The 23,917-nt window shown below is 42.8% G+C and overlaps 2 protein-coding genes across 2 annotated transcripts in view; both read right to left on the bottom strand.

Annotated features, from left to right (window-relative positions):
- Positions 1 to 8,295: 8,295 nt before the first annotated feature.
- On the bottom strand, positions 8,296 to 9,835 carry LOC134217274 (uncharacterized). The gene has a single exon (XM_062696036.1). The coding sequence runs from the start codon at positions 9,639 to 9,641 to the stop codon at positions 8,334 to 8,336; it is 1,308 nt and encodes a 435-aa protein (XP_062552020.1). The 5' UTR covers positions 9,642 to 9,835; the 3' UTR covers positions 8,296 to 8,333.
- Positions 9,836 to 10,628: 793 nt separating this feature from the next.
- LOC134210132 (uncharacterized) overlaps positions 10,629 to 23,917 on the bottom strand; it is a 47,405-nt gene continuing 34,116 nt past the window's right edge. The window contains exons 2-3 of the mRNA XM_062686157.1: positions 10,859 to 11,052; positions 10,629 to 10,781 (exon numbers count right to left, since the gene is read on the bottom strand). Coding sequence (XP_062542141.1) covers positions 10,629 to 10,781; positions 10,859 to 11,052 — 347 coding nt within the window. The remainder of the gene's footprint in view (positions 10,782 to 10,858; positions 11,053 to 23,917) is intronic.

The raw sequence follows: 23,917 nt of genomic DNA on the forward strand, positions 1-23,917 counted from the left end.
AATTCCTGGAGGAACTTCAGCAGGAATTCCTGAAGGAACTTCAGCAGGAACTCCTGAACGATCTTAAGCAGGAATTCCTGGAGGAACTTCCGCAGGAATTCCTTGAGAAACTTCCGCAGGAATTCCTGGAGGAACTTGCAGAGGAACTTCCGCATGAATTCCTGGAAGAATATTCGTAAGAATTTCTGGAGGACCTAACACAGGAATTCCTGGAAGCACTTCCGCATGACTTCCTGGAGGAACTTCCGCAGGAGTTCCTGATGGAACCTTTGCAGGAATTCCCGGAGGAACTTCCGGAGGAACTTCTGCATGAATTCCTGGAGCAATATCCGTAAAAATTCCTTGAATAATATTCGTAAAAATTCCTTGAATAATATTCGTAAGAATTCCTTGATGAACTTCCACAGGAAGTCCTGTAGGAACTTCCACATGAATTCCTGGAGGAACTTCCTTGGGAATTCCTGGAGGAACTTCCGCAGGAATTCCTGGAGGAACTTCCGCATGAATTTCTGGAGGAACTTCCGCAGGAATTCCTGGAGAAATATTAGTAGGTATTACTGGAAGAACTTCCGCAAGAATTCCTGGAGGAACTTCCCCAGGAATTCCTGATGAAACTTCCGCAGGAATCCCTGAGGAAGCTTCCGCAGGAATTCCTGGGGGAACTTCAGCAGGAATTCCTGGGGAAACTTTAGCTGGAATTCTTGGAGGAACTTCAGCAGGAATTCCCAGAGGAACTTCAGCAGAAATTCTGGAGGAGCTTTAGCAGAAATTCCTGGAGGAACTACAGCAGGAATTCCTGGAGGAACTTTCGCAGGAATTCCTGAAGGAAGTTAGCAGGAATTCCTGGAGGAACTTCCGCAGGAATTCCTGAAGAAATTTCAGGAGGAATTCCCGGAGGAACTTCAACAGAAATTCCTGGAGGAACTTCTGCATGAATTCCAGAAAGAATATTCGTAAGAATTCCTGGAGGAACTTCCGCATGAATTTCTGGAGGAACTTCAGCAGGAGTTCCTGAAGGAACTAACGCAGGAATTCCTGGAAGAATTTCCGCAGGATGAAACTTCCGCAGGAATTCCCGGAGTAATTTCAGAAGGAATTCCTGGAGGAACTTCCGCAGGAAGTTCTGAAGGAACTTCAGCAGGAATTCCTGGATGAACTTCAGTAGGAATTCCTGGAGGAACTTCAGCAGAAATTCCTGAAGGAACTTCAGCAGGAACTTCTGAAGGAACTTAAGCAGGAATTCCTGGAGGAAATTCCGCAGGAACTCCTGGAGGAACTTTCGCAGGAGTTCCTGATGGAACCTTCGCAGGAATTCCTGGAGGAACTTCCGGAGGAATTTCTGGAGGAACTTGCGCAGTATTTCTTAGAGGAACTTCCACAGGAGTTCCTTAAAAGACTTCCGCAGGAATTCCTGAAGGGACTTCCGCAGGAATTTCTGTGAGAACTTCCGCAGGAATTCCTAATGGAACTACAGCAGGAATTCCTGGAGGAACATCCGCAGGAATTCCTGGAGGAACTTGCGCAGTATTTCCTGGAGGAACTCCAGCAGGAATTCCTGGAGGAACTTCCGCAGGAATTCCTGGAGGAACTTCCGCAGAAATTCCTGAAGGAACTTCAGCAGGAACTTCTGAAGGAACTTAAGCAGGAATTCCTGGAGGAAATTCCGCAAGAACTCCTGGAGGAACTTTCGCAGGAGTTCCTGATGGAACCTTCGCAGGAATTCCTGGAGGAACTTCTGCATGGAGCAATATTCGTAAGAATTCCTTGAATAATATTTGTAAGAATTCCTGGAGGAACTTCCACAGAAAGTCCTGGAGGAACTTATGCATGCATTCCTGGAGGAACTTCCACAGGAATTCCTGGAGGAACTTCTGCATGAATTCCTGGAGGAACTTCCGCAGGAATTCCTGGAGGAGCTTCCGGAAGAACTTCTGCGTGAATTCCTGGAGCAATATTCGTAAGAATTCCTTGAATAATATTTGCAAGAATTCCTTGAGGAACTTCCACAGGAAGTCCTGGAGGAACTTATTCATGCATTCCTGGAGGAACTTCCACAGGAATTCCTGGAGGAACTTCTGCATGCATTCCTGGAGGAACTTCTGCATGCATTCCTGGAGCAACTTCCGCAGAAATTCTGCAGGAATTCCTGGAGGAACTTCCGCAGGAATTCTGTAGGAATTCCGGGAGGAACTTCCACAGGAATTTCTGGAGGAACTTCCGCGGGAATTTCTGGAGCAACTTGCGCAGTATTTCCTAGAGGAACTTCCACAGGAATTCCTGAAGGGATTTCCGCAGGAATTTCTGTAGGAACTTCCGCAGGAATTCCTGGTGGAACTTTCGCAGTAATTCCTGGAGGAACATCCGCAGGAATTCCTGGAGGAACTTCCGCTGGAATTTCTGGAGGAACTTGCGCAGTATTTCCTGGAGGAACTTCCACAGGAATTCCTGAAGGGACTTCTGCAGGAATTCCTGAAGGGACTTCCGCAGGAATTACTGTAGGAACTTCTGCAGGAATTCCTGGAGGAACTTCAGCAGGAATTCCTGGAGGAACTTTACAAGAATTCCTGGAGGAACTTCTACAAGAATTCCTGGAGGAACTTCCACAGGAATTTCAGGAGGAACTTCCACAAGATTTCCTGTAGGAACTTCTACAAGAATTTCTGAAGGAGCTTCCGCAAGAATTCCTGAAGGAGCTTCCGCAAGAATTCCTGAAGGAACTTCTGTAGGAATTCCTGGAGGAACTTCAGCAGGAATTTCTAAAGAAACTTCCGCAGGAATATCTGAAGCAACTTCCGCAGGAATTGCAGGAGGAACTTTTTGTATTAATTTGAAAGAATGTTGCATTTATTTGCATGCTTCCAACGTGTGCTTATAAAGTTACAACAGATGTTCTAGCCTACGCAAAGGAATAGAAGAAGTCGATCAAAAGCCGACCTGGCATCGGGTTAAGGCGGTAGCAGGCAATCGTCATGAGGATCTTCATGTCGGCTGTTTGCTCGCTCGGGGTGCGCAGTAGGGGTCCTTAAAGTAAGTTATTAAGTACTCAGGAAGTGCAATGATAACTAAACGACATGTCAAAGGGCAACTAATGTATAAAAAATGCAGTTATGCAATTCCTTTATGTGATTAAACCAACCATTACAAAATGGACAAACAGGTTTCCATTAATAAGAGTAAAGCATTATAAATAATGCTTAAATAAATAAATAATGCATCGAGAAGTCCATTACTGTGCCATTTTCATAATTGGTAAGAATCTCAACGCTGGGTGAGTAACCACTCGGTATTGCATTAACAGAACCAACTGATCTAACAACGTTGTGCTTAGAATGCACGCGGGTCTGACGTATGGAGAGTCACTCTGAATGATGCATGAATTATTTCAGCACCACCGCGAAAGTATAATACGGAATATGTTGTTTTAATTTCTTGTGACATGCGAGAGCAGTGTGCACACAAAGGAGCGCATTTTAATTATTTTATCATCTACAGGTACATCCGGGGTCTCATGATTGTAATGTTTCAATCTTCGGACTGCTGGAATATTTATACAAGGTGGCATAAGCATATTTTACCTCAAACCGTCCAACACAGAATTTCGAACGGTAATTTCTGCGGGAGCACCCAACCGTTGCCAACAGAACGACCAACGGACCGACGACGCAGACGACAACAAGTGCATATGACGAGCTTCATTATAAGCCTTCAGGATGAAAAGAAAACGTTTTATGTGAACTCGGTCGGTACAGATTTCCCATGTACGTACCTACCTTTATCGTTCACACAAACCGGAACTGCGATCCAACATCTTTGGAGCAGTCCACCAGAGCCGGTCGTTGATGCGATTGGGAGCATGTGTTACGGGGGGAGTATTTGTGTGTGACTTACATGAAATCATAATGTTTGTCACTTTATACGGGGGGTCGGATATTTCGCATTTTTGCCGTCATGTCATCATCATTTCTGATACCACATTTCGGAGTAGCATCCTGATAAAGTTAAGTAATAATGTTTTTGTGAGGCACTCATCGTAAACATAACATATTCACCAAAATGAGAAGGGCTTCAAATTGAGAATTGTTGTTGTTGTTGTTGATTTTTATTTAGGACCTTTTAACCATTTTGGTTATTCAGGTCGCATTATAAGATTACAGAGTTTGAATTTAATTTGTATAATGTATGGTGTGTATGTGTGGTTGTTGACATCGGGCTAGGTCGTCCTGGTTAGTGGTAACGTGCTCTTCCTTCCTGGATCATACTGGGAGGATGGTAACGGCCCTGGCGGCCTTGATGGCCTGTTGTTTAAGTTGTTTTTTGATGATCGTCGCTATCATGATGAGGAGTTGAATCCCGACCATGATGATCAGGAGAGTCAGCTTCGTGTCGTGGTCTGCTAGTATACTGGTGTGTACTTCCTGGGTTTGGATGATCGTTACGTCGTGATCTCCGTTTTGTGTGGTATCCTTGGAGTCGTTGTTTCCCATGTTGAGTTCAGCAAAGGTTGACGAGCTGGCGACTGGTTGAGGTACACTGATGATGATTGATTAAGGTTGATGTCTGTATATATATGCTGGATATGCTGACTTAAGTTTTGTTTGCCGGGTGTTGAGTTCATCAGTTTCGTGGTTGGTTTGCTTTGTTGTTAAATCAGCGTTTGCAGTTTTGTTTCTTTTAAAAAGTTGACAGTTTTTTGCAAACTGCTGGTGTCATCACCTAGTATCTCTCGTAGCGATGTGCCCAGTAGGTACTTTTGCCTTTCTTTGTCGTATATTCTGCAGTCAATAAGAATGTGTTCTACTGTGATTCTTATTCCACAGGATGGGCACATAGGTGGATCTTCCTTCTTTGCGAGGAAGCCATGTGTGAGCTTGGTATGCCCGATTCTTAGTCTGGTGATTGTACGGTTAACATATCTATCGTTGGCATAAGATGAGGCCCACTCGAAAGGGGTGTTTTTTATCCTTCTTAGTTTGGTGGAGCTGCAGTTCCATGTGGCACACCAGCTGGATAATATCTTTGAGTTGACCAATCGTTTGAAATCTTCATACGGGGTTTTTATCTCGGTGGGGTTTCCTAAGAGTGCTCCCTCTTTTGCTAGTTGGTCTGCTTTTTCGTTGCCGGTTATATTAACGTGGGCTGGGACCCAGCACAGTGTTGTGGTGCCGTTTTTTGTTTGTAGAATTTTCCTGATTTTGATTATCCATGGATGACTAGAGTTATTGTTGGCGACGGCTTCTAAGACGCTTTTGGAATCGCTGAATACGACGTTTAATCCGGTGGGGCAATGTTCCAGGGCTTTGATGATGGCGAATGCTTCTGCACTGAAGATTGATAGGTGTGTGGGTAGGCAAGTGACGATATTTATGTTGTTAGAATGTACGCTGCAGCCTACACCATCCTGTATTTTTGATCCGTCCGTATATATGTGACGATGATATGGGTAATCGGTGTTGCAAAGTTCTTTGAATTGAATTTGTTTTGCTTTTGGGGGAAGTTTGTCAGGAATTCCGGTGTTAATTTGGAATACACGTTTTTCCCATGCTAGTGATTCTGCAGGGTTTTCGCTTTCAATGGTCATATGCGGGATGGAAAGTTCGTTCATTAGGTTTTTGGTGTCATTTATGATTCGTAAATCCGATTCAAGTATTCCCCTGGCTTGTTGCTTTATGCAGTAATCAATGGTTTTCTTGATTGATGCGAGGTATAATGGAGGGAGTCCGCTTTCAGAGAGTATGCTTTCTATAGGGCTGGAGTGAAAGGCTCCTGTGGCAAAGCGTATACCTTGGTGATACAATGGTGCTAGCCGGTGAATATTTTGTCTGTTTGCACAGGTTATTATGGGAGCTCCGTATAGTAGTTTTGGCAGAATAGTCATCTGTAGGATATGAAGTAGGGTTTTCCTGTCGGCTCCGAAATTAGTTTTGCTGAGGCAGTTCATGATATTTAACCGTTTTTTGACTTCGTCTCTAGTCGTTTTTGTGTGGTAGTTGTAGTTGAGGTTGCGATCAAGCCACACTCCTAAAAGTTTTTGGTTGTTTGTGACTGCTATCTCTTCGTTATCCAGTTTTGGCGGTGGTTGGTTTTGGAGTTTTTTCCTTTTTCCAATGTGCATGATTCCCGATTTTTGTGCGGAGATTTGGAATCCAGTTGCGTCGCTCCATTTCTGTATGCAATCTAGAGTTTTTTGTATTTTTGTCCGCGTCCATTTAGCGGATTTAGAGATGACAGCGATGGTGATGTCGTCTGCGTACATTTTTAAAAAGGTGTCCTTTGGGAGGTAGTCTCTGATGCTGTCGACGGCTAGTAGGAAAAAGGTGACTGCGAGAACGGATCCTTGTGGGACGCCATTCTCTTGGGTTTTTGTGTCGGATAGTTGATCTTCGTACCGCACTTGAAATTCTCTTCGTTCTAAGAAAAGCTTGCAGAATTGGGCCATGTTTCCGGAGATCTTCGCTTTTGCTAGTTTTTGTAATATTAGTCTGCGCCAGGTGCGGTCATATGCCTTCGTTAGGTCCAGGAATATTATTTCTGCTTGTTTTTGGTTTATTATGGCATCTCTGCCAAAGCTGTCGATTTGGGAGATGACGTCAATTGTTTGGTGTCCTTTGCGAAAACCGTATTGGGATTTCCCAAGAACCCCGTTGGTTTCTAAGTGGTTCATCAGGCGTTTATTTACCATGCGTTCAAATAGTTTGAGCACACAGCTAGATAGACAGATTGGTCTTAGGTTGTTAGCTGTGTTTGGACATTTTCCTGGTTTGGGTATCGGTACTAGTATTGATTTTCTCCATGGTTCTGGAAAGGTTCCATTGAGCCAGATTTCGTTGTAGGCTTCTAGCAGTTTCTTTTTGACGTAAAACGGTAGGTGTTTGAGCATTGCGTTGTGAATTTCATCGGGGCCTGTTGAGGTTCCTGTAAGTCTGTCCAGCTGGTGTAGAAGCTTACTCATTGAATATGGTTGGCATAATTTTGAGTTACGGCTGCTTCTGAAATTGAGAGGCAGGCTTTCCTCTTTTGCATTTTGGATTTGAATTTGTGGGAGTATGCTTCATTTGAAGATTCTTTTTGGAAGTGGTCAGCTAAGTGGTTGGCAATTTCCAGGGGTTTTGATATGATTTTGTTTTCAGTGGCAATTGCCCATGTTCTTGATGCTGGTTGTCCTGTTTTAGATATTGCACGGATGCGGTTCCATATTTCTTTAGTTGGGGTGTTTTCGTTGATGGAGGAAGCAAACTTTTCCCATGATTTTTGTTTCTCTTCTTTGATGATTTTCCGGCATGTATTTCTGGCGCTTATAAATTCGTCGTGAATTGCTTGGTAGAGGGGATCGCCTGGGTTTGATTTTTGCTTTTTTCTTAGAGCTTTCCTTCTTTGCTTGATGGCTTCTGCCACTGTTGGGTTCCACCATGGAGCCGCTTTCGAGTGTACTTTGGTTGAGGTTTTTGGTATTGATCGTAAGGCTGCTGATTTGATGGCTTCCGTTAGTTCTTCTATCGAGTGATTGGAGTTTGGAGGAATAAGCTTTTCAATTTCCTCTTCGAAAGTGTTCCAGTTTGCGGCGTCTATTTTCCATCTAGCGGCTCGGTTTCTTTGTTCAAATTGTTCGAATCCTATTAGGATTGGAAAATGATCGCTGCCGTGTTGGTCGTCTACAACAGTCCAGTTTAGCTTATTCGCTAGGTCAGCAGAGCACAAAGTTAGGTCGATGCATGATGGTGTGTTGGTGTTTTTATTAGTATTTGCTGAGTGTATGAAAGTGGGAGATCCATCGTTTAGAATAATTAGATTATTCTCGTTTATTATTGAGTCGATCATTTTTCCTCTTTGGTCTTCTTTTTTGGAGCCCCAACTGTTGTGGTGTGCGTTGAAGTCACCAGATAGTATAAGGGGTTTTGGTAGGGAGTCTATAATGGTTTCCAATTCGTTTTTGTTGATTTGTTGGTTTGGTGATAGGTAGATGCTGCAGACTGTCATTTTCCGTGGTATGTTAATTTCTACAGCGATCGCTTCGAGGGTAGAGTTCGTTTGTAATTGTTTGGCTTTGATGCCTGTTTTGACTGCTATTGCTGTTCCACCTTGGCCAGATGGTCGGTGGATAGAATAGGTTTCGTATCCATTTAGGCGAAAGTTTTGTGAGGAGTTGGTTCTTGTTTCCTGTAGCGTAATGATTTTTGGTTTGAATTTGCTGACTAAAAGTTGAAGATCCTCATATTGACTTCTTACTCCATTACAATTCCATTGCAGTATTTCTGTCATTATTTTGTTGTTGTTTGTTGTTGTGTAGATAATCCGGATTCGAGTTTGGTGGTGTTTGGTGTTCTGGTTTGTTTGTATCAGGGTTTCTGGTCCATGTGTTCGTCGGGTTGATCGTCGGTGTTTTCAGATTCTGAGTCGACGTAATCCACTTCCTTGGCTGGTGCCATCTTGTGGTTGGCTTTCTTTTTCCTGGGCGGTGACGGCGCGGGGTTATCTTGATTTCTATGTTTGGGGGCGGATTTATATCCGTGTTGTTTTAGTATGTTTTCTAGCTTAGCGTAATTTTCTTGGAGTTTTTCGAGGTCTTTCTCTGCCTTTCTTTGTTTTTCTTCTTGGTATACTGATGCAAGTTTTTCAAATTTGTTGTGGATGGCTTCGTAGTTTTCTTCCATTTTTCCGAACTTTTTTTCGTTTTCGTCCTGGTATTGCTTCAGCAGATTTTCGTAATGAGTGTCGTAGTCTAGTTTGATGGATTCTGCTAGTGATTTCTTCTCTTCTTCTAACTGTTGGATTTGGTTACGATACAGATTGTTTTGTTCGGTTAGTTGTGCGATTTTTTCATCAGTCTGCCTCTTCAGTGATGATTTAAGGGTATCCGAATATGTTGATTTACCCTCGTTTTCCACAATTTTCCTTGCTTCCCAGAAAGAGATGTTTTTATCCACTTTCACTTTTGTAATGGCTTTTTCTTGCTTCAGGGTAGGGCATTCCTTAGAGAATGCGCCATGTTTGTTTCCACAGTTGATACATTTTTCGCTGTTGGTACATTCTTCGTGGTATAGTTCACCGCACTTGCTGCATTTTTTTTCACTGGAACAGTTCTTACTTGTGTGTCCGAATTTGAGGCACTTGAAGCACCTCAGCGGATTTGGGTACCATGGACGAGTTTCAAGCACAATGTAACCTAGTTTAAGTTCACTTGGTGGCTTGGTGCCTTTGACAGTGAGGACAAAGATTCCCGTAGAGGTTTTATTTTCTTCTCTTCCTTTCATAATTTGCTTCACTTCAGTTATTCCCTGTTCCGAGAGCATCGCTAGTATATCCGTATCACTATCTTCCCTAACATCACGACAGAAAATGACCACTTTGCACGAATTTAGGGTTTTGTGTTCGTAAACGTTGACCGTTATTCCGTCGGTCATCTTTTCCATTTTAGCCAGATTTCTTGCCTGGCTCTCGTTCTTCACTGTCACAAAAATTTTTCCATCGCGGGTTTTTTTTGCACTGTGGACTTCACCGCAGAAACTTTGGATGAATTTTTCCACTAGCACTGGAGATACACCATGGAAGCTTTTTCCCTCCTCCTTCCTCTCCAGTACCATCACTTTTCCAGCGAGACATCCGCCGGAGGGTTCCCCCCAGCGGGGGAACTGGTGCTCATTCATCACGTAGTTTTGCTACGTGTGAATTGGCAGTTTTACTTGCGTTTTTTTTATCGGACGCTCACTTTGGTTGCACGCGGTTAATTACACAGCGGCGACTGCTGATATTGCAGTTTTGCTGGATCGTTCGGGTTGTAACACGACACTTCACTTCGATTGAATTTATTGTTAACGTTATTGAACGGGTCGATCGCGAAATACACCTGTTCTCAACCGTGGTCAGGCAACGAATGAAAAATTGAGAATTGAATTGTAAAATTTGCATTAGAATTTATGAAAATATAAGTTTTAACTGTAATTACTAAACGAGTTTGTTAATTTAAAAAAAAAAAGACAGGTGAATTTTTCTAGTTGTTTTAATTATGCCTACTAATTGGGCCATTTAGCTGAAAGGTATCAGAACCACTGGTTTTGGTTACACCTTTTACATTTCACCCGTGTTTCACTTTGCCCATCAGCTTGAGAACCATAATTTTTCCACTGAGGTATCACCGTCATTCAGTGTGAGGATCTCGTTTAAACGTAAGTCCTTGTCATCAACCAACCGGTCTTGATTGTGTTTGCTTTCTGAAAAAGGAAGGCTCGCAAAAAGCGGAAGGCTTGTAGGCAGATTCAGGCCTCAAAAATCGTGCCCAGAGATGCACAATACCAACAAGCAGACATTGAGCCAGTGCAGCGTTAGCTTTCTGACTGGGAGGAACGATGCGATGACGGCAACATGCATGGAAGGATACGACTAGCGACAGAAATAAAAAAGGAAAGATTTCTATGGAGCACATTCACACTGAAGTAACCTGCATGTGGTGAGGTGCCCACCTTCCTAACCTCTATACAATACCTAGTTGCGGCGTGTTTTGCGATGCGATGAATGTTCCGAACAGGTAGGGAAATTCGCGGTGCTTTGTTACGTGGTCGACGATGACTATGAGCCGGCGTTGTACCTAACCTACTCTGGAAAATGAGAAACGCCGAGTGGAAATGTCACATACTTTATGCAAATATTTTTTTGCCCGTGGATGAGAGTAAACACATCTTCTGCAGAATCTCGTTAGGAGCGCCAAGAGCCCCGCGGGCCATCCAGCGAGCGACGACGATGACGACGACGGCGATGGTTTGCTCCGGCAGCCCGGTTGACAGGTGGTCCTGTAATGGACACAACGTTTCATTATGAATGTAAAGTGCCTTTGTAAGCAGAGTTGGAGGCGAGATTTCGTGTTCACCGTGACGTTGATGATGATCGTGAGTCCTGGCGGCCAACACGGCACGCGGTTGGCGTATGTTGGAGCCCAAATTAAATGAATAACAAGCATTAGCACTGTCGAGCGAGTAATTTGCTGAGTAGTAGACAAGGGAAGATGATTATCCTCTTCAAGTGGATGCTTTGGTATGTTGGTAAAATTCAGATGAAGTTTTCCTGAAATTAGGAAAAAAAATTGATGATAAAAATGGGTAGCTGTTCTAAATTTCAATTTCATATGCATCTGTTATAAATAAATAAAAAAATGATTAAATTTTTCGATCAATAACATGCATTTTGTTGCAAAAACTTAGTGCATTTGAAGTTCTTTAAAGCACAACGTGGGTGTACAATATGGAAAATAAACTTGGCATCATGAGTTTCACAACCCAGACGAAAAACACGCTCAACGAAGAGCTGATACCGTTTTGAATCAAATCCCGAACATGATTCTTATGTAGGTATTGCGAACACTGTCGTTTTAGCGCCCTAAAACTGAAACCTTCATCGATTTTTCGTCCTGAGACTAAAGATTACATAAAAAATACCATCATATGGAAAAAATAGATGAATAAAACTGACATATATGTGTTCACTGTTCTTCTTTTTCTTCTTCATTGGCATTATATCATCCACTTGGTCATTGCCGCCTCGCAGGTTAGTGTTCAATTAACACTTCCACAGTTATTAACTGCGAGGTTTCTGAGCCAAGTTCCCATTTCTGCATTCGTATATCATGAGGCAATTACACTTTTATTCCCAGGGAAGTCGAGACAATTTCCAAACCTTCACTTAAATAAAGATAAAAATCCAAAGCGAAAATTGCCTTGACCGGTTCGGAAATCGAACCCAGCGACCCTCAGCATGGTCTTGCTTTGTAGCCGCGCATCTTACATCATCACGACAACACTCTTCCAATCGCATCGAGAGTGGAATATTTAGCAATCCAAGTCAAAGTCGGTGAGCTGAATATTGGAGTAGTCGTGCTGTACAATCCTTCGTGTTCAAACCAATTTTTCAGCCAGCACTACGAAAAGGTTCTACTGGAACTTTTTGACTATAGTATACAACTTCGACAGGATTTATATACTTGGAGATTTCAACATCAATGTGGCTACTATTGTGCCTTCTGCAAACTTGACCTCGTTGAACCAAATCCAATCAACCTTCCATCTAACCGTCCTACTAACGGGCCCCACCCGATTCACAGACACTTCATCGTCTACGATCGATCTTCTGATAACTGATTGTCAACACTACATCAAGAAAACCAAAACCTCATCAGCAAACTCGATCTCAGATCACGAGAAGATACAGGGGATGTCCAAAATAACTGGGATAGGCAAATTTTGGGCATAATTAGATGTGTTGTAACTATGTCAAATATTATCCGATTTGGACAATTCAGGGATGCCTGAACTAGAAATTTAATGTAGTTTCACCATATGTTCATGGAACCGACCATGGCCATCGGATACCGGAGATATTCCGGGTTTTTTGAAGGTAGGTTCAGAACCGTAAATTTGTGGTGGGTATTAGGATAAGTTGTAGTTAAAAACAGAATAATATTAGTAACCACAAATAAAGTAGGGCTCTTTCTGATTGGAACCATATGTTGAAATTCGAAATCGGACCAGAATCAAGTGAGATATGGCAATTTGTTTAGAATCGGTGCCGATCGGGAGTTTTAAAAGGGACCAGGCCACAAATTCATTTGAAGCTTCCCCTTCTACGATTTTGGCGCTAAAACTGGAATGTCCCCTTCTATGGGTTCCCCGGGGACAATTCGTAGGTCCCGGAAGCGGTCAAAGCCGTCAATGGTCCATTTCATACTCAAACCTCGTTTCGTGATAGAAAACCATGAAAAACGAACCGTCGAACGACAAGTTTTGGCGCTAAAACAGAAGTGTCCCCTTCTACGGGTTCCCCGAGGACAATCCGTAGGTCTCGGAAGCGGTCAAAGTCATCAATTGTCCATTTTATACTCATACCTCACTTCCTGATAGAAAACCATGAAAAACGAACCGTCGAATGACCAGTTTTGGCGCTAAAACTGGAATGTCCCCTTCTACGGGTTCCCCGGGGACAATCCGTAGGTCCTGGAAGCGGTCAAAACCATCAATTATCCATTTTATAATCAAACCTCGCTTCCTGATAGATAATCATGAAAAACGAGCCGTCGAATGACCAGTTTTGGCGCTAAAACTGGAATGCCCCTTCTACGTCGAATAACCAGTTTTGGCGCTAAAACAGAAATGTCCCCTTCTATGGGTTCCCCGGGGACAATCCGTAGGTCCCGGAAGCGGTCAAAGCCGTCAATGGTCCATTTTATACTCATACCTCGCTTCCTGATAGAAAACCGTGAAAAACGAACCGTCGAATGGCTAGCTTTGGTGCCAAAACTGAAATGTCCCCTCTACGGGTTCCCCGGGGGCACCCCAGCGACTTCAGATTCAGTCTTTTTGGTTGGTTTTTCATTCTAGACGTGACAGAAGACTTCTGGAATGTAATCATAATGGAAGATCGGTCAAAAAGCTTGATTCAAATGAATTTGTGGCCTGGTCCCTTTTAAAACTCCCGATCGGCACCGATTCTAAACAAATGGCCATATCTCACTTGATACTGGTCCGATTTCGAATTTCAACATATGGTTCCAATCAGAAAGAGCCCTACTTTATTTGTGGTTACTAATATTATTCTGTTTCTAACCACCACTTATCCTAATACCCACCACAAATTTACGGTTCTGAACCTACCTTCGAAAAACCCGGAATATCTCCGGTATCCGATGGCCATGGTCGGTTCCATGAACATATGATGAAACTACAATAATTTTCTAGTTCAGGCATTCCTGAATTGTCCAAATCGGATAATATTTGACATAGTTACAACACATCTAATTATGCCCAAAATTTGCATATCCCAGTTATTTTGGACATCCCCTGTAGATCTTGCGGACATTAGGGTAAGAAAGCAAAACAGGAAATCCACACGTGTTAGAAACTTCCGGAGCATTAATGCAATGCAACTTCAAGCTAATTTTCAAGCAATCGATTTCCAACAGTATGGTATATATTTGCAGGTATATATTTCGGGGTCGATTACCGACGTGGATAGGCTGATTAGAAACATCAACAGTGACCTCAGAGCAATCACTCAATGGGCTAAAGTAAACAACCCCACCCGAACCCGAAAAAAACCCAAGCCAATCGATCGGGAACAGTCGTACGATTTGAAAGCATCAAAGTAAGCTTGATATCAACAACAACGGAGACCTACAAAAATATCAATCAAAGCAATCATGGTACTTCGTCAGCAGTCAAAGACATGCGGTCAACGGACTGTAGTGACAGTTTTCCAACAAACTTCCTTTTGGCTAGCAGCATGATAATCTCCACAATTCCCATCATCATCCAAGAAGGATTCTCATCAGAATCCGAGAGAAATTCTCATTGGAATCTCTAAAGAATTCCTTTCAGAATCATCGAGGTTCACCCAGTTGTTTTTTTTTTACACGGGTGGGTTTTAGTAGATTAAGACCTTTATGAAACAATGAATCAACCACACGAAAAAAAAATCACAAAAAGTCAAAGGAAATTCAGGTGATAATTTAAAAAGCTGTGAAAGTTCAGGTTAACCGAGAAATTAATGAATACCAACCGTGTAAAAAAATATTGGGTGTATTTCATTAGGAATCCAGAAGAATTCACACTGGAATCCTCTCGGTATCTTCGAGAGATATTCCATGGAGGATTTGCTTCAGAATTTCTCGTTAATTTGCTTCGGGATTCCTCCGGAGTCATTCAAAGATTTGTTTCGGAATCGTTCGGAGATTTGCTTTGGAATTTGTTGACGATTTGTTTCAGAATGCTTTGCCGATATGCTTAAGAATCCCTTGAATATTTAATTCGGAATCTCTACGTTTTGCCTCGGAACCCCTCAATGATTTGCTTTGAAATCCCTTGACGAATTGCTTCGGGATCATTGGATGATTTGCTACATCGACGGTTCGCTTTGGAATTCCAACGAGTTGCTTCAACATCCTGCGAGGATTCCCTCCGGAATCGCTGGAGGATTCTTTACGGAATCCTTGGAGGTTTAATTCGGAGTCTTTGTGGATTTCCTTGACAGATTGCTTCGACGATTTGCTTCTACATTCCTGGAACATTGCCTACGAAATCCCTGAACATTCACGTTGGAATTCCTGGGGGATTTCCGATGGAATCTCTGGAACATTCCCGTTGGAACTCCTGGAACATTCCCGTCGGAATTCCTGGAATATTCCCGTCAGAGTTCCTGGAGAATTCCCGTCGACATCCTTCGAGGAGGTTTCTTTCGGTATGGTTGGAGGATTCCCGTCGAAATATCTGGAGATTTCCGTTCCCTGGAACATTCGCGTCGGAATCACTAAGGGAAGATCCACTAATTACGTAACGCAAAAATTAGCCATTTTCAAATGAATCCGATCCAATGAATCAATCAATTGTTTCGCGGTCCTTAGTCTCTCACTCAGCTACTCCTATCCCTACCTCCCCGTGGTGCTGGCCGGGATACGAGCAACCTAACGGAAGATCGGGTAACCAACCCCGGGGGGAACTATGGTCGTTTGATGACAGGGAAGGGGGGGGGGTTGCTCCTATCCGGTGCAAATCTTACTGAGCGTCTGTTCTCCATGCCAGGATTGGCTCACAACAGCATCTGTTTTCCATGTTAAGGGCGGCCGATTATCGTCCGAGTGCCAGCGAGGGACTCTAAGTGAAACTGTGCACTTAGTGCTCCCGGTGCGAACATGGTCCACCGGGAATAAGGAGGAATGGTCCTCCGGAAATTTAATAATCAATTAAAATTAAAACGAATAATCAACAAGAGAGTACAGATCGGTAAAATGCGAGGAAAAGGAACTAGCGATTGGAAATTCAATTCGTAGAACTGCAAATCTCTTAACTTCATTGGGAGCACACGCATACCGGCCGATGTGCTCCAAGACCGTGGATTCGGCATCGTAGCACTGCAGGAGATTTGTTGGATCAATGGTGCGAACGTTTAGAGGTAATCATACCATCTACCAGAATTGCGGCAATACACACGAGCTAGAAACAGCTTTCATAGTGATGGGCGATATGCAAAGGCGCGTGATCGGGTGGTGGCCGATCAACGAGAGAATGTGCAGGTTGGGGATCAAAGGCCAGTTCTTCAACTTCAGCATAATCAAAGTCCATAGCCCACACTCCGGAAGCACTGATGATGATAAGGACGCATTCTACGCGCAGCTGGAACGTGAGTACGACAGCTGCCTAAGTCATGACGTCAAAATCATCATAGGAGATCTGAACGCTCAGGTTGGCCAAGAGGAGGAGTTCTGACCGACTATTGGGACGTACAGCGCTCACCGGCTGATGAACGAAAACGGCCTACGGCTAATAGATTTTGCCGCCTCCAAGAATATGGCCACCTGCAGCACCAACTTCCAACACTGTCTTCCGTGTCGGTACACCTGGAGATCACCACTGCAGACAGAATCACAAATCGACCACGTTCTGGTTGATGGACGGAACTTCTCCGACATTATCGACATCAGGACATATCGTGGTGCTTACATCGATTCAGACCACTATTTGGAGATGGTTAAACTGCGCCCAAAAATATCCGTCATCAACAATGTTTGGTAACGACGACCGTCGCGGTACGACCTAAAGCGACTGAAGCAACCTGATGTCGCCACTGCATACGCGTAGCATCTCGAGGCAGCGTTGCCGGACGAGGCCCCTGCTTGAGGACTGTTGGACTACAGTTAAAGCAGCCATTAACAACGCAGCGGAGAACAACATTAGGTATGCGGGACGAAGTCGACGGAACGATTGGTTCGACAAAGAGTGCAAACAGATTCTGGAGGAGTGGACGCAGTGCAAGCGATCGCGCTGCAGCAAGGTACACGGCAAAATGTGGAACGTTATAGACGGAAGCGGAGACAGCAGACCCGCATTTTCAGGAGAAGAAATGCCGCCTTAAAGAAGCGGAGTGCGAGGAGATGGAACAGCTGTGCTGTTCTCAAGAAACACGCAAGTTCTATCAGAAGCTCAACGCATCCCGCAAAGGCTTCGTCCCACGAGCCGAAATGTGCCGGGATGAGGATGGGAGCATCTTGACGGACGAACGTGTGGTGATCGAAAGGTGGAAGCAACACTACGAGGAATATTTGAATGGCGCTGAGAGTACAGGCAGTGAAAGTCAAGGCAGCGGAGGAGATGACTACGTCAGTTCAGCGGACGATGGAAGCCAAGCAGCCCCGACCTTAAGGGAAGTTAAGGATGCCATCCAACAGCTAGAGACCAATAAAGCAGCTGGTAGGGATGGTATCGAAGCAGAGCTCATCAGCTAGCCCAGAAAAGCTGGCCACTTGCCTACACAAACTGATAGTCAGAATCTGGGAAACTGAACAGCTACCGGAGGAGTGGAAGGAAGGGGTTATATGCCCCATCTACAAGAAAGGCGACAAGCCGCCTACAAAGTGATATTCTAGATCATCTCCGTCGTCTGTCACCAATAGTGAATGAGTTCGTGGGAATTTATCAAGCCGGCTTCGTTGACGGCCGCTCGACAACGGACTAGATCTTTACTGTACGACAATTTCTTCAAAAATGTCGTGAATACCAGGTCCCAACGCACCGTCTGTTCATTGATTGCAAGGCGGCATACGACAGTATAGATCGCTTAGAGCTATGGAAAATTATGGACGAGAACAGCTTCCCTGGGAAGCTTACCAAACTGATCAAAGCAACGGTGGATGGTGTGCAAAACTGTGTGAAGATTTCGGGCGAACATTCCATTCGTTCGAATCGCGCTGGGGACTAAGACAGTTGACGTTGTTCAACGTTAGAAAATGTCAAGCCAAGAGCCAGTAGTAACAGCCGAGGTACAACAGATTCAGTCAATTTATTTGTTTCGCGGATGACATGGGCGTTGTCGGCCAAACATTTGCAAAGGTGGCAGAACTGTACACCCGCCTGAATCGTGAAGCATCAAAAGTTGGACTGGTGGTGAATGCGTCACAGACAAAGTACATGCTTGTGGGTGAAACCGAGCGCGACAGGGCCCGCCTGGGAAGCAGTGTTACGATAGACGGAGATATCTTCGAGGTGGTCGAGAAATTCGTCTACCTTGGATCCTTGATAACGGCTGATTACAATGTTAGTCGTGAAATACGAAGGCGCATCATCTGTGGAAGTCGGGCCTACTACGAGCTTCAGAAGAAACTGCGATTAAAAAAGATTCACCACCGCACCAAATTTGTCATGTACAAGACGCTGATAAGAACGGGTAGTCCTCTACGGACATGAAATATGGACAATGCTCGAGAAGGACTCGCAAGCACTCGGAGTACTCGAGAGACGGGTGCTTAGGATCATCTCTGGCGGTGTGCAAGAAGAAGTTGTGTGGCGGCGAAGAATGAACCACGAGGTCGCCCAGCTCTACGGCGAACCCAGTATCCAAAAGGTAGCTAAAGCCGGAAGGGTACGATGGGCAGGACATGTTGCAAGAATGCCGAACAGCAACCTTGCAAAGATGGTGTTCGCTTCCGATCCGGCAGGTACGAGACGGCGTGGAGCACAGCGAGCAAGGTGGGCAGATCAGGCGCAAAACGACTTGACGAGCGTGGGGCGCATTCGAGGATGGAGAGATGCGGCCTCGAACCGTGTATTGTGGCGTCAAATTGTTGAGTCAGTGTTATCTGTTTAGATGTAATTTAAATAAATGTAAATGTAATATTTTTGCTTAGTTAAAATTTTTACAATTTCAGGATATTGATGTTTCTGGTCGTACCAATGGAGCCGTCGTATGGGTTGGATACGCATAAATGGCACAAATCATTTCTGTTATTTCGATGCATATATGGGTGTGAGCCAACGCGGGATTGTTCTGGATCGAATCTATACTGCCGCTAACCGCAAGTCGAGCACATCTGTATATGGGCCTCCATATACAGATGTGCTCGACTTGCGGTTAGCGGCAGTATATATGTAATGATTGTTGTTTAAATAACATTCATACAATTTTCCTTCATTAAATAAGAATTCCCACATTCAACGTAACATAGGATTTGCGTATTTCAGAACGTTTACTCGCATTTTCACATCCATACAAAACCAAAGCAAAAAGTCATCAGTGGAGTCAACATCTTTCTACGATAACCATTAAAAGGGAATTTACTCATTCCGCATGATTTAGAAAGACGTAATTGCAACATCAACAATCAGCACTATTTATCTGGAATTCGGCGAACATAATAAGATTACATTGAAACACCATTGCATTAACTATAATACTGCCGAGCTGCCGAGTGAATTCCACATCATCCGTTCCATCGGCACCGAGCTGCAGTTCATTTTGTTCCATTCAACCAACCAAAAGTATTTGAAAAGTCCCTCTAATTAAAAATAGAGTTTTAAGTGTCCTTCAAAATGGTTGTATAGCGTTCCCCTCGTGAAACTACTACACGATATAATAAAGTACACCCACCCACCAGTAGCAGCAGCTGCAGCGGCAATAACCGAGCTCCTCAACAGCAATTCACTCGTCTCCGTGTAATGGATATCCAGCAACCAACCATCGAGCGAAGGTTCAGTGATAGTCGAGGACAAAAGTGCACTTCAACTTTTCCATTCTGTCGTCTTCCGTGCTGTCTCGAATAAGACGCGAAATAGCTCGCTCCGCTTCCCAGCACCGTTCGAAGTGTGTTGCTTGTCTATCTAAAGAAATGCAGAACAAAATGTTCCTCTGGGTTTTCCGACCGGAGTACTATGGACTACAATTGTAAATTTAACGACATATTGATAAACGAATTTTTGAGGCAAAATAGTTGATTGATATTTGCACAATAACAGTAGAGGAGACTCAGGAATGGATACAAATGATAATCTTGCGACGGTCCTAAATAAAAAGCATACACTTGTAAGAAGAAGCAAATTATAGAGCATTTCAAATGGTTTTCAAAACTATTTCAAAAAGAAGAAGAGGAAACTCTTAATTAGCCGCTGCGTATGGTCATTCTTGACCTAAGTTCACTTGGCCCAGTGTAGAACATTTCCTCCACTTCCCTAGACGAAAAAGTGCCATAAGAAACTATTTGGGAAAGACTGCTCATTATATTTTTTTGTGATCCAATTACAATTCGTGGCCCACAGTTTAAGGGCACAATAGTTCAGGAGCAACAAAATTGAAATTAATTGCATCAAACACATTAAAACAATTTGCAATAAAATGAAATTAATTCTTTTAAATCGTTGACTTTGAGCTGTATTTATACTCTGAAGTATATCCAAAGGCACTGAAAACTTGGTTCGATCCTTTGTCATTGTACCGAAGCCTAATTGTACCCGTGCAGTAGACAGATTCACTCGATTAGTAGGTATTTGAGCGTAGCAAAGAGAAAGCAATTTCCCTGAAAGCTTTGCTACTGTAGAAAGAATACCTACTACTGTGCCGTTAGTTAGTTGAAGATGTTTTCAGGTATGTATTTGGATCCATGTGCCATTAGGATTGCACTTATCGGTACTCATTGGCACAGTTTCGCTAAAAGTGGAATGGCTTCACGAGAGCTGCAGCAGCAAATCATATTTTCATTCTGCCTCGTATTCTTTCCTCTATAATTAAGTTTTCAAGTTTGATTTAGCGTTATGCTACCGAGCCAAGAAAATGTGTCATAAGGAGTATAGGTGCGTATATTTCCATAGGATAAATGGCTTAGGTCGGATCTATGTAATGTATTTTATGCAAACGTAGAAAAAATTTGAGAAAAATATTAAATTTCCGGTGAAATGGAAGTACAAAATTCTAAACTATCCTCTTTCCTATATCTTCCCGTTTGTTAAACTTTTTTTCCTTCATCTTCTTTTACTTTTTCTTTTTCCCACGTTTTTCGTCTCTTCTTTGCATATCCTTGTTTTGTTTTTTTCTTATCTTGTTATATAATCTTGTGTTGCAAATTTCATTTCAATCATTTTAGAAATAATTTACTTTTTTGCCTTTCAGGTGTACAAACTCCTTCTAAACTTATATTGTTGATGATAAACTCGCAAGCGGCACATTTTCTTACCACCTAAGGCTTCTGAGTTTATGCTTTCCAATGCGCCAAGAATAAGATTATCACCATCCAAACACCATTGCTTCGTGAGGACTCTTATTGCATCCTTTTAAAACATTCGCACTTTATCCTTACCGACCCACTCACTCTGAACAGCTCGTTCGTGAATTCATCGAGCAAAGTTGAATGCGCTCCGCTTTTGACATCATAACGAAGTTATTTCTGTCATTCTAGCGACTGACGTCGCTAACGAAGCGATGACAGCGATGTTTGTGAAGCTCGTTTCACTCCATTGACGACGCACACGCCTTTCCCATTATGGCAGCCTATATTTTCGTTGCGAGCTTTCATAAATAAATTATGATTAATGTTGTATTAGTACACAAGATGCATATAAGGCTTTACTGCCATCGTCGGCGGTTGCTGGTTATAATAATGCGGTGCCACCTTGAATTCAGCAGAAATAGCGATTTCCTTCAGGCAATACATACCTCAATCAGTAAGGGCGCCTCTTGTGTTCGTCAGCCATATCTCGGAATATAAACTGTATGTGTTGTGCACCTACCCCATAACAAATGACATCCGTAGCAGTTTGTTCCTATCCTTAGAAGAAATAGGGCAAAGGCAGCTATTCTTAACAAGGGCCCTACTCCCGACACTGATTCGAGAACCACTGAAAGGACTCCCAAAATTCGACCATAAGTTGGCAATTGAAACTGATATCAATGATGAAATGGCTACATCAAAAGGGTATGCCGCATGGCAAATTCAACTGCCGAAAAAATCCTTCTCCCTACGTCGCATTCTATTTTTTTTTGGCTCATTCTCGCTGTTGTTGATCATTGAAATTGTTTCTCGTAGACCATACTATAGTCAAGGAAATGGATCTGCTGCCAAGGGCAACAAAGGAAACCAGACGGGCCATAATAAACCTAATCAATCATGTGTGATACACACATTAATATGGCGTTATTTAGATGAAAAATTAAGGCTGCTTTATCAAGAGATTTTACGGATGAAAACAAAATCGAGATCCTTTTTTCTCCAGCCTTTTTTTGGGGATTGTTTCTTATTTTTTGCTATCGTTGACTCGCATCTTAAGCTATTATTTTGAAAGCAAAGGGAACCAAAGCATAGCAATGTTTGTTGATGTTGGGAAATAGAATAAATATTTGTTTTCTGTGAAATGAGAAAATATTGAGAATGATTGATCATTTTTTTCTCCGTCTACGACCGCTGCGATGGCTCAATTGAATTCCAATAATGACACTGAAGACATTAATGACGCATAATCATACGAACTTTTTTGGCATTTTTCTTCTTCTTCAATTGCGCTACATTTCAACTGGAACTTGGCGTGCTTTTCAACTTAGCTTTATTAGCATTTCCTCAGTTATTAGTTGAAAACTTTTCTATGCCCGCCATTGCATGAGAATGTATCTTGTGTAGCAAGTACAATGGATACACTATGCCCATTGTCCAGGGAGTCGAAAATGTTTCCCACCAGAAAACATCATAGACCGGACCGAGAATCGACCTCGCCATCTCTGGATTAGCAATCTTACGCCTTTGCTCGCAAGGCTACTGAAGACCCCATTGAATGGAATTTTGACATTGAATGGATCCCTTTATTAATATCTTTCGATTGTTATAATCACATGTATTCACAATTTTGAATGTGATTCCTTCTTCCAAAAAGAATGCAATGTGATCCCTTATTTAAAAGTAGGCGTTTGCACGGCGTTTCTTGTTTGCTTCACACTTTTATCACAGTTTAAAATTATAACCGTTAGTCAAAATTGCCTTTATGCCAAATAATGTTACGCCAAATTATACAGACCCTACCGGTTCCGGCCGCACGTGCGTCCTCATCAAATGCTCACATCCAGGGACTGCGGGATATTCCTTGGAACTGACGTCTTCTTTCGAGCTCTCTGCTCAAAATATTTTTGGTGGTCTCTCCTCCGGTATACGTACTACATATCCAGCCAGCTGTAATCTACAGTATTTTATCAGCATGCCAATATATTTAAAAAAATCTACGCTTGGTACATCATATGATTCATGTGGCTTGTGTTTCCGCTCAAACATAACGGTAATATCCCTTCCAACGTCCACGCTTTATGACAGTAAAGGGGCGAATCTACTATGCGCTTAGAGCTAATTTAGTCTGAGTCAGTAAGCAACGAGCAGGGATGGAATGCTCCTTTTGCCATACGAATGTTCTATAAGAAATCTGCTTTGATCGAACAAAATGGTATATTCCAATCGCAGTGGGCCACATCTTTGTCATCAATTAAATGGATTTCTCGCCGGATCCATAACAATGCCTCACTTTCTGTACAATAAAAAGGTGAAATATGCATAAACCAATCATTAGCTCGATGACGAACATCACACTGCAATTTTTTGATATGCACACTCTGAGGAAAATCTATGCTAACTGCGTTTTTCCTGGTTGACCCCACGTTCGTTTACGTGCAGTTTATACTCGATTGGTAAAAGCTCCATATCCTCGCCGTGTAACGATTTAATCTAGCATAGATTACTTTTTTACTCTAGCTTAGTATAAACTTTGAAAATATGAAAAATGATTTGTTTGAATGATATTACTGGCTTGGTCTATTTCTAAGTGTAATTGTAAAACGGAGATGTTTAGCTTTCTTTTCAGCTTTTTCGTCACTGATCTGCCAAGATTTAAGTTGAAACTGTCCAGAATCCACATAAACTATACCTCGCGTTTCCAGAGGCATCAATCTCGATAAAGAAGCAACGAATAACTGTCATTATTTTATTTAGGCTTTGCTGCGTCGCAGCAAGCGTAGAATAAAAAGATGACAGCTGCTTGTTCCTTCAATATTGATTGTGGTGCCCTTGAAAACGCGACGTGAAACAAAATCGGATTCTTAAAAGTTTGTCCCTCAGTATGTCTCGCTTTTTTCAAAGCTTTATTATAGTGAT

The sequence above is a fragment of the Armigeres subalbatus genome, chromosome 2 (assembly GCF_024139115.2).
Source record: "Armigeres subalbatus isolate Guangzhou_Male chromosome 2, GZ_Asu_2, whole genome shotgun sequence".
Lineage (NCBI taxonomy): Eukaryota > Metazoa > Arthropoda > Insecta > Diptera > Culicidae > Armigeres > Armigeres subalbatus.

Coding starts and splice junctions, on each gene's coding strand:
- LOC134217274 (XM_062696036.1), bottom strand. CDS start 9,641: ATGAATGAGCACCAGTTCCCCCGCTGGGGGGAACCCTCCGGCGGATGT.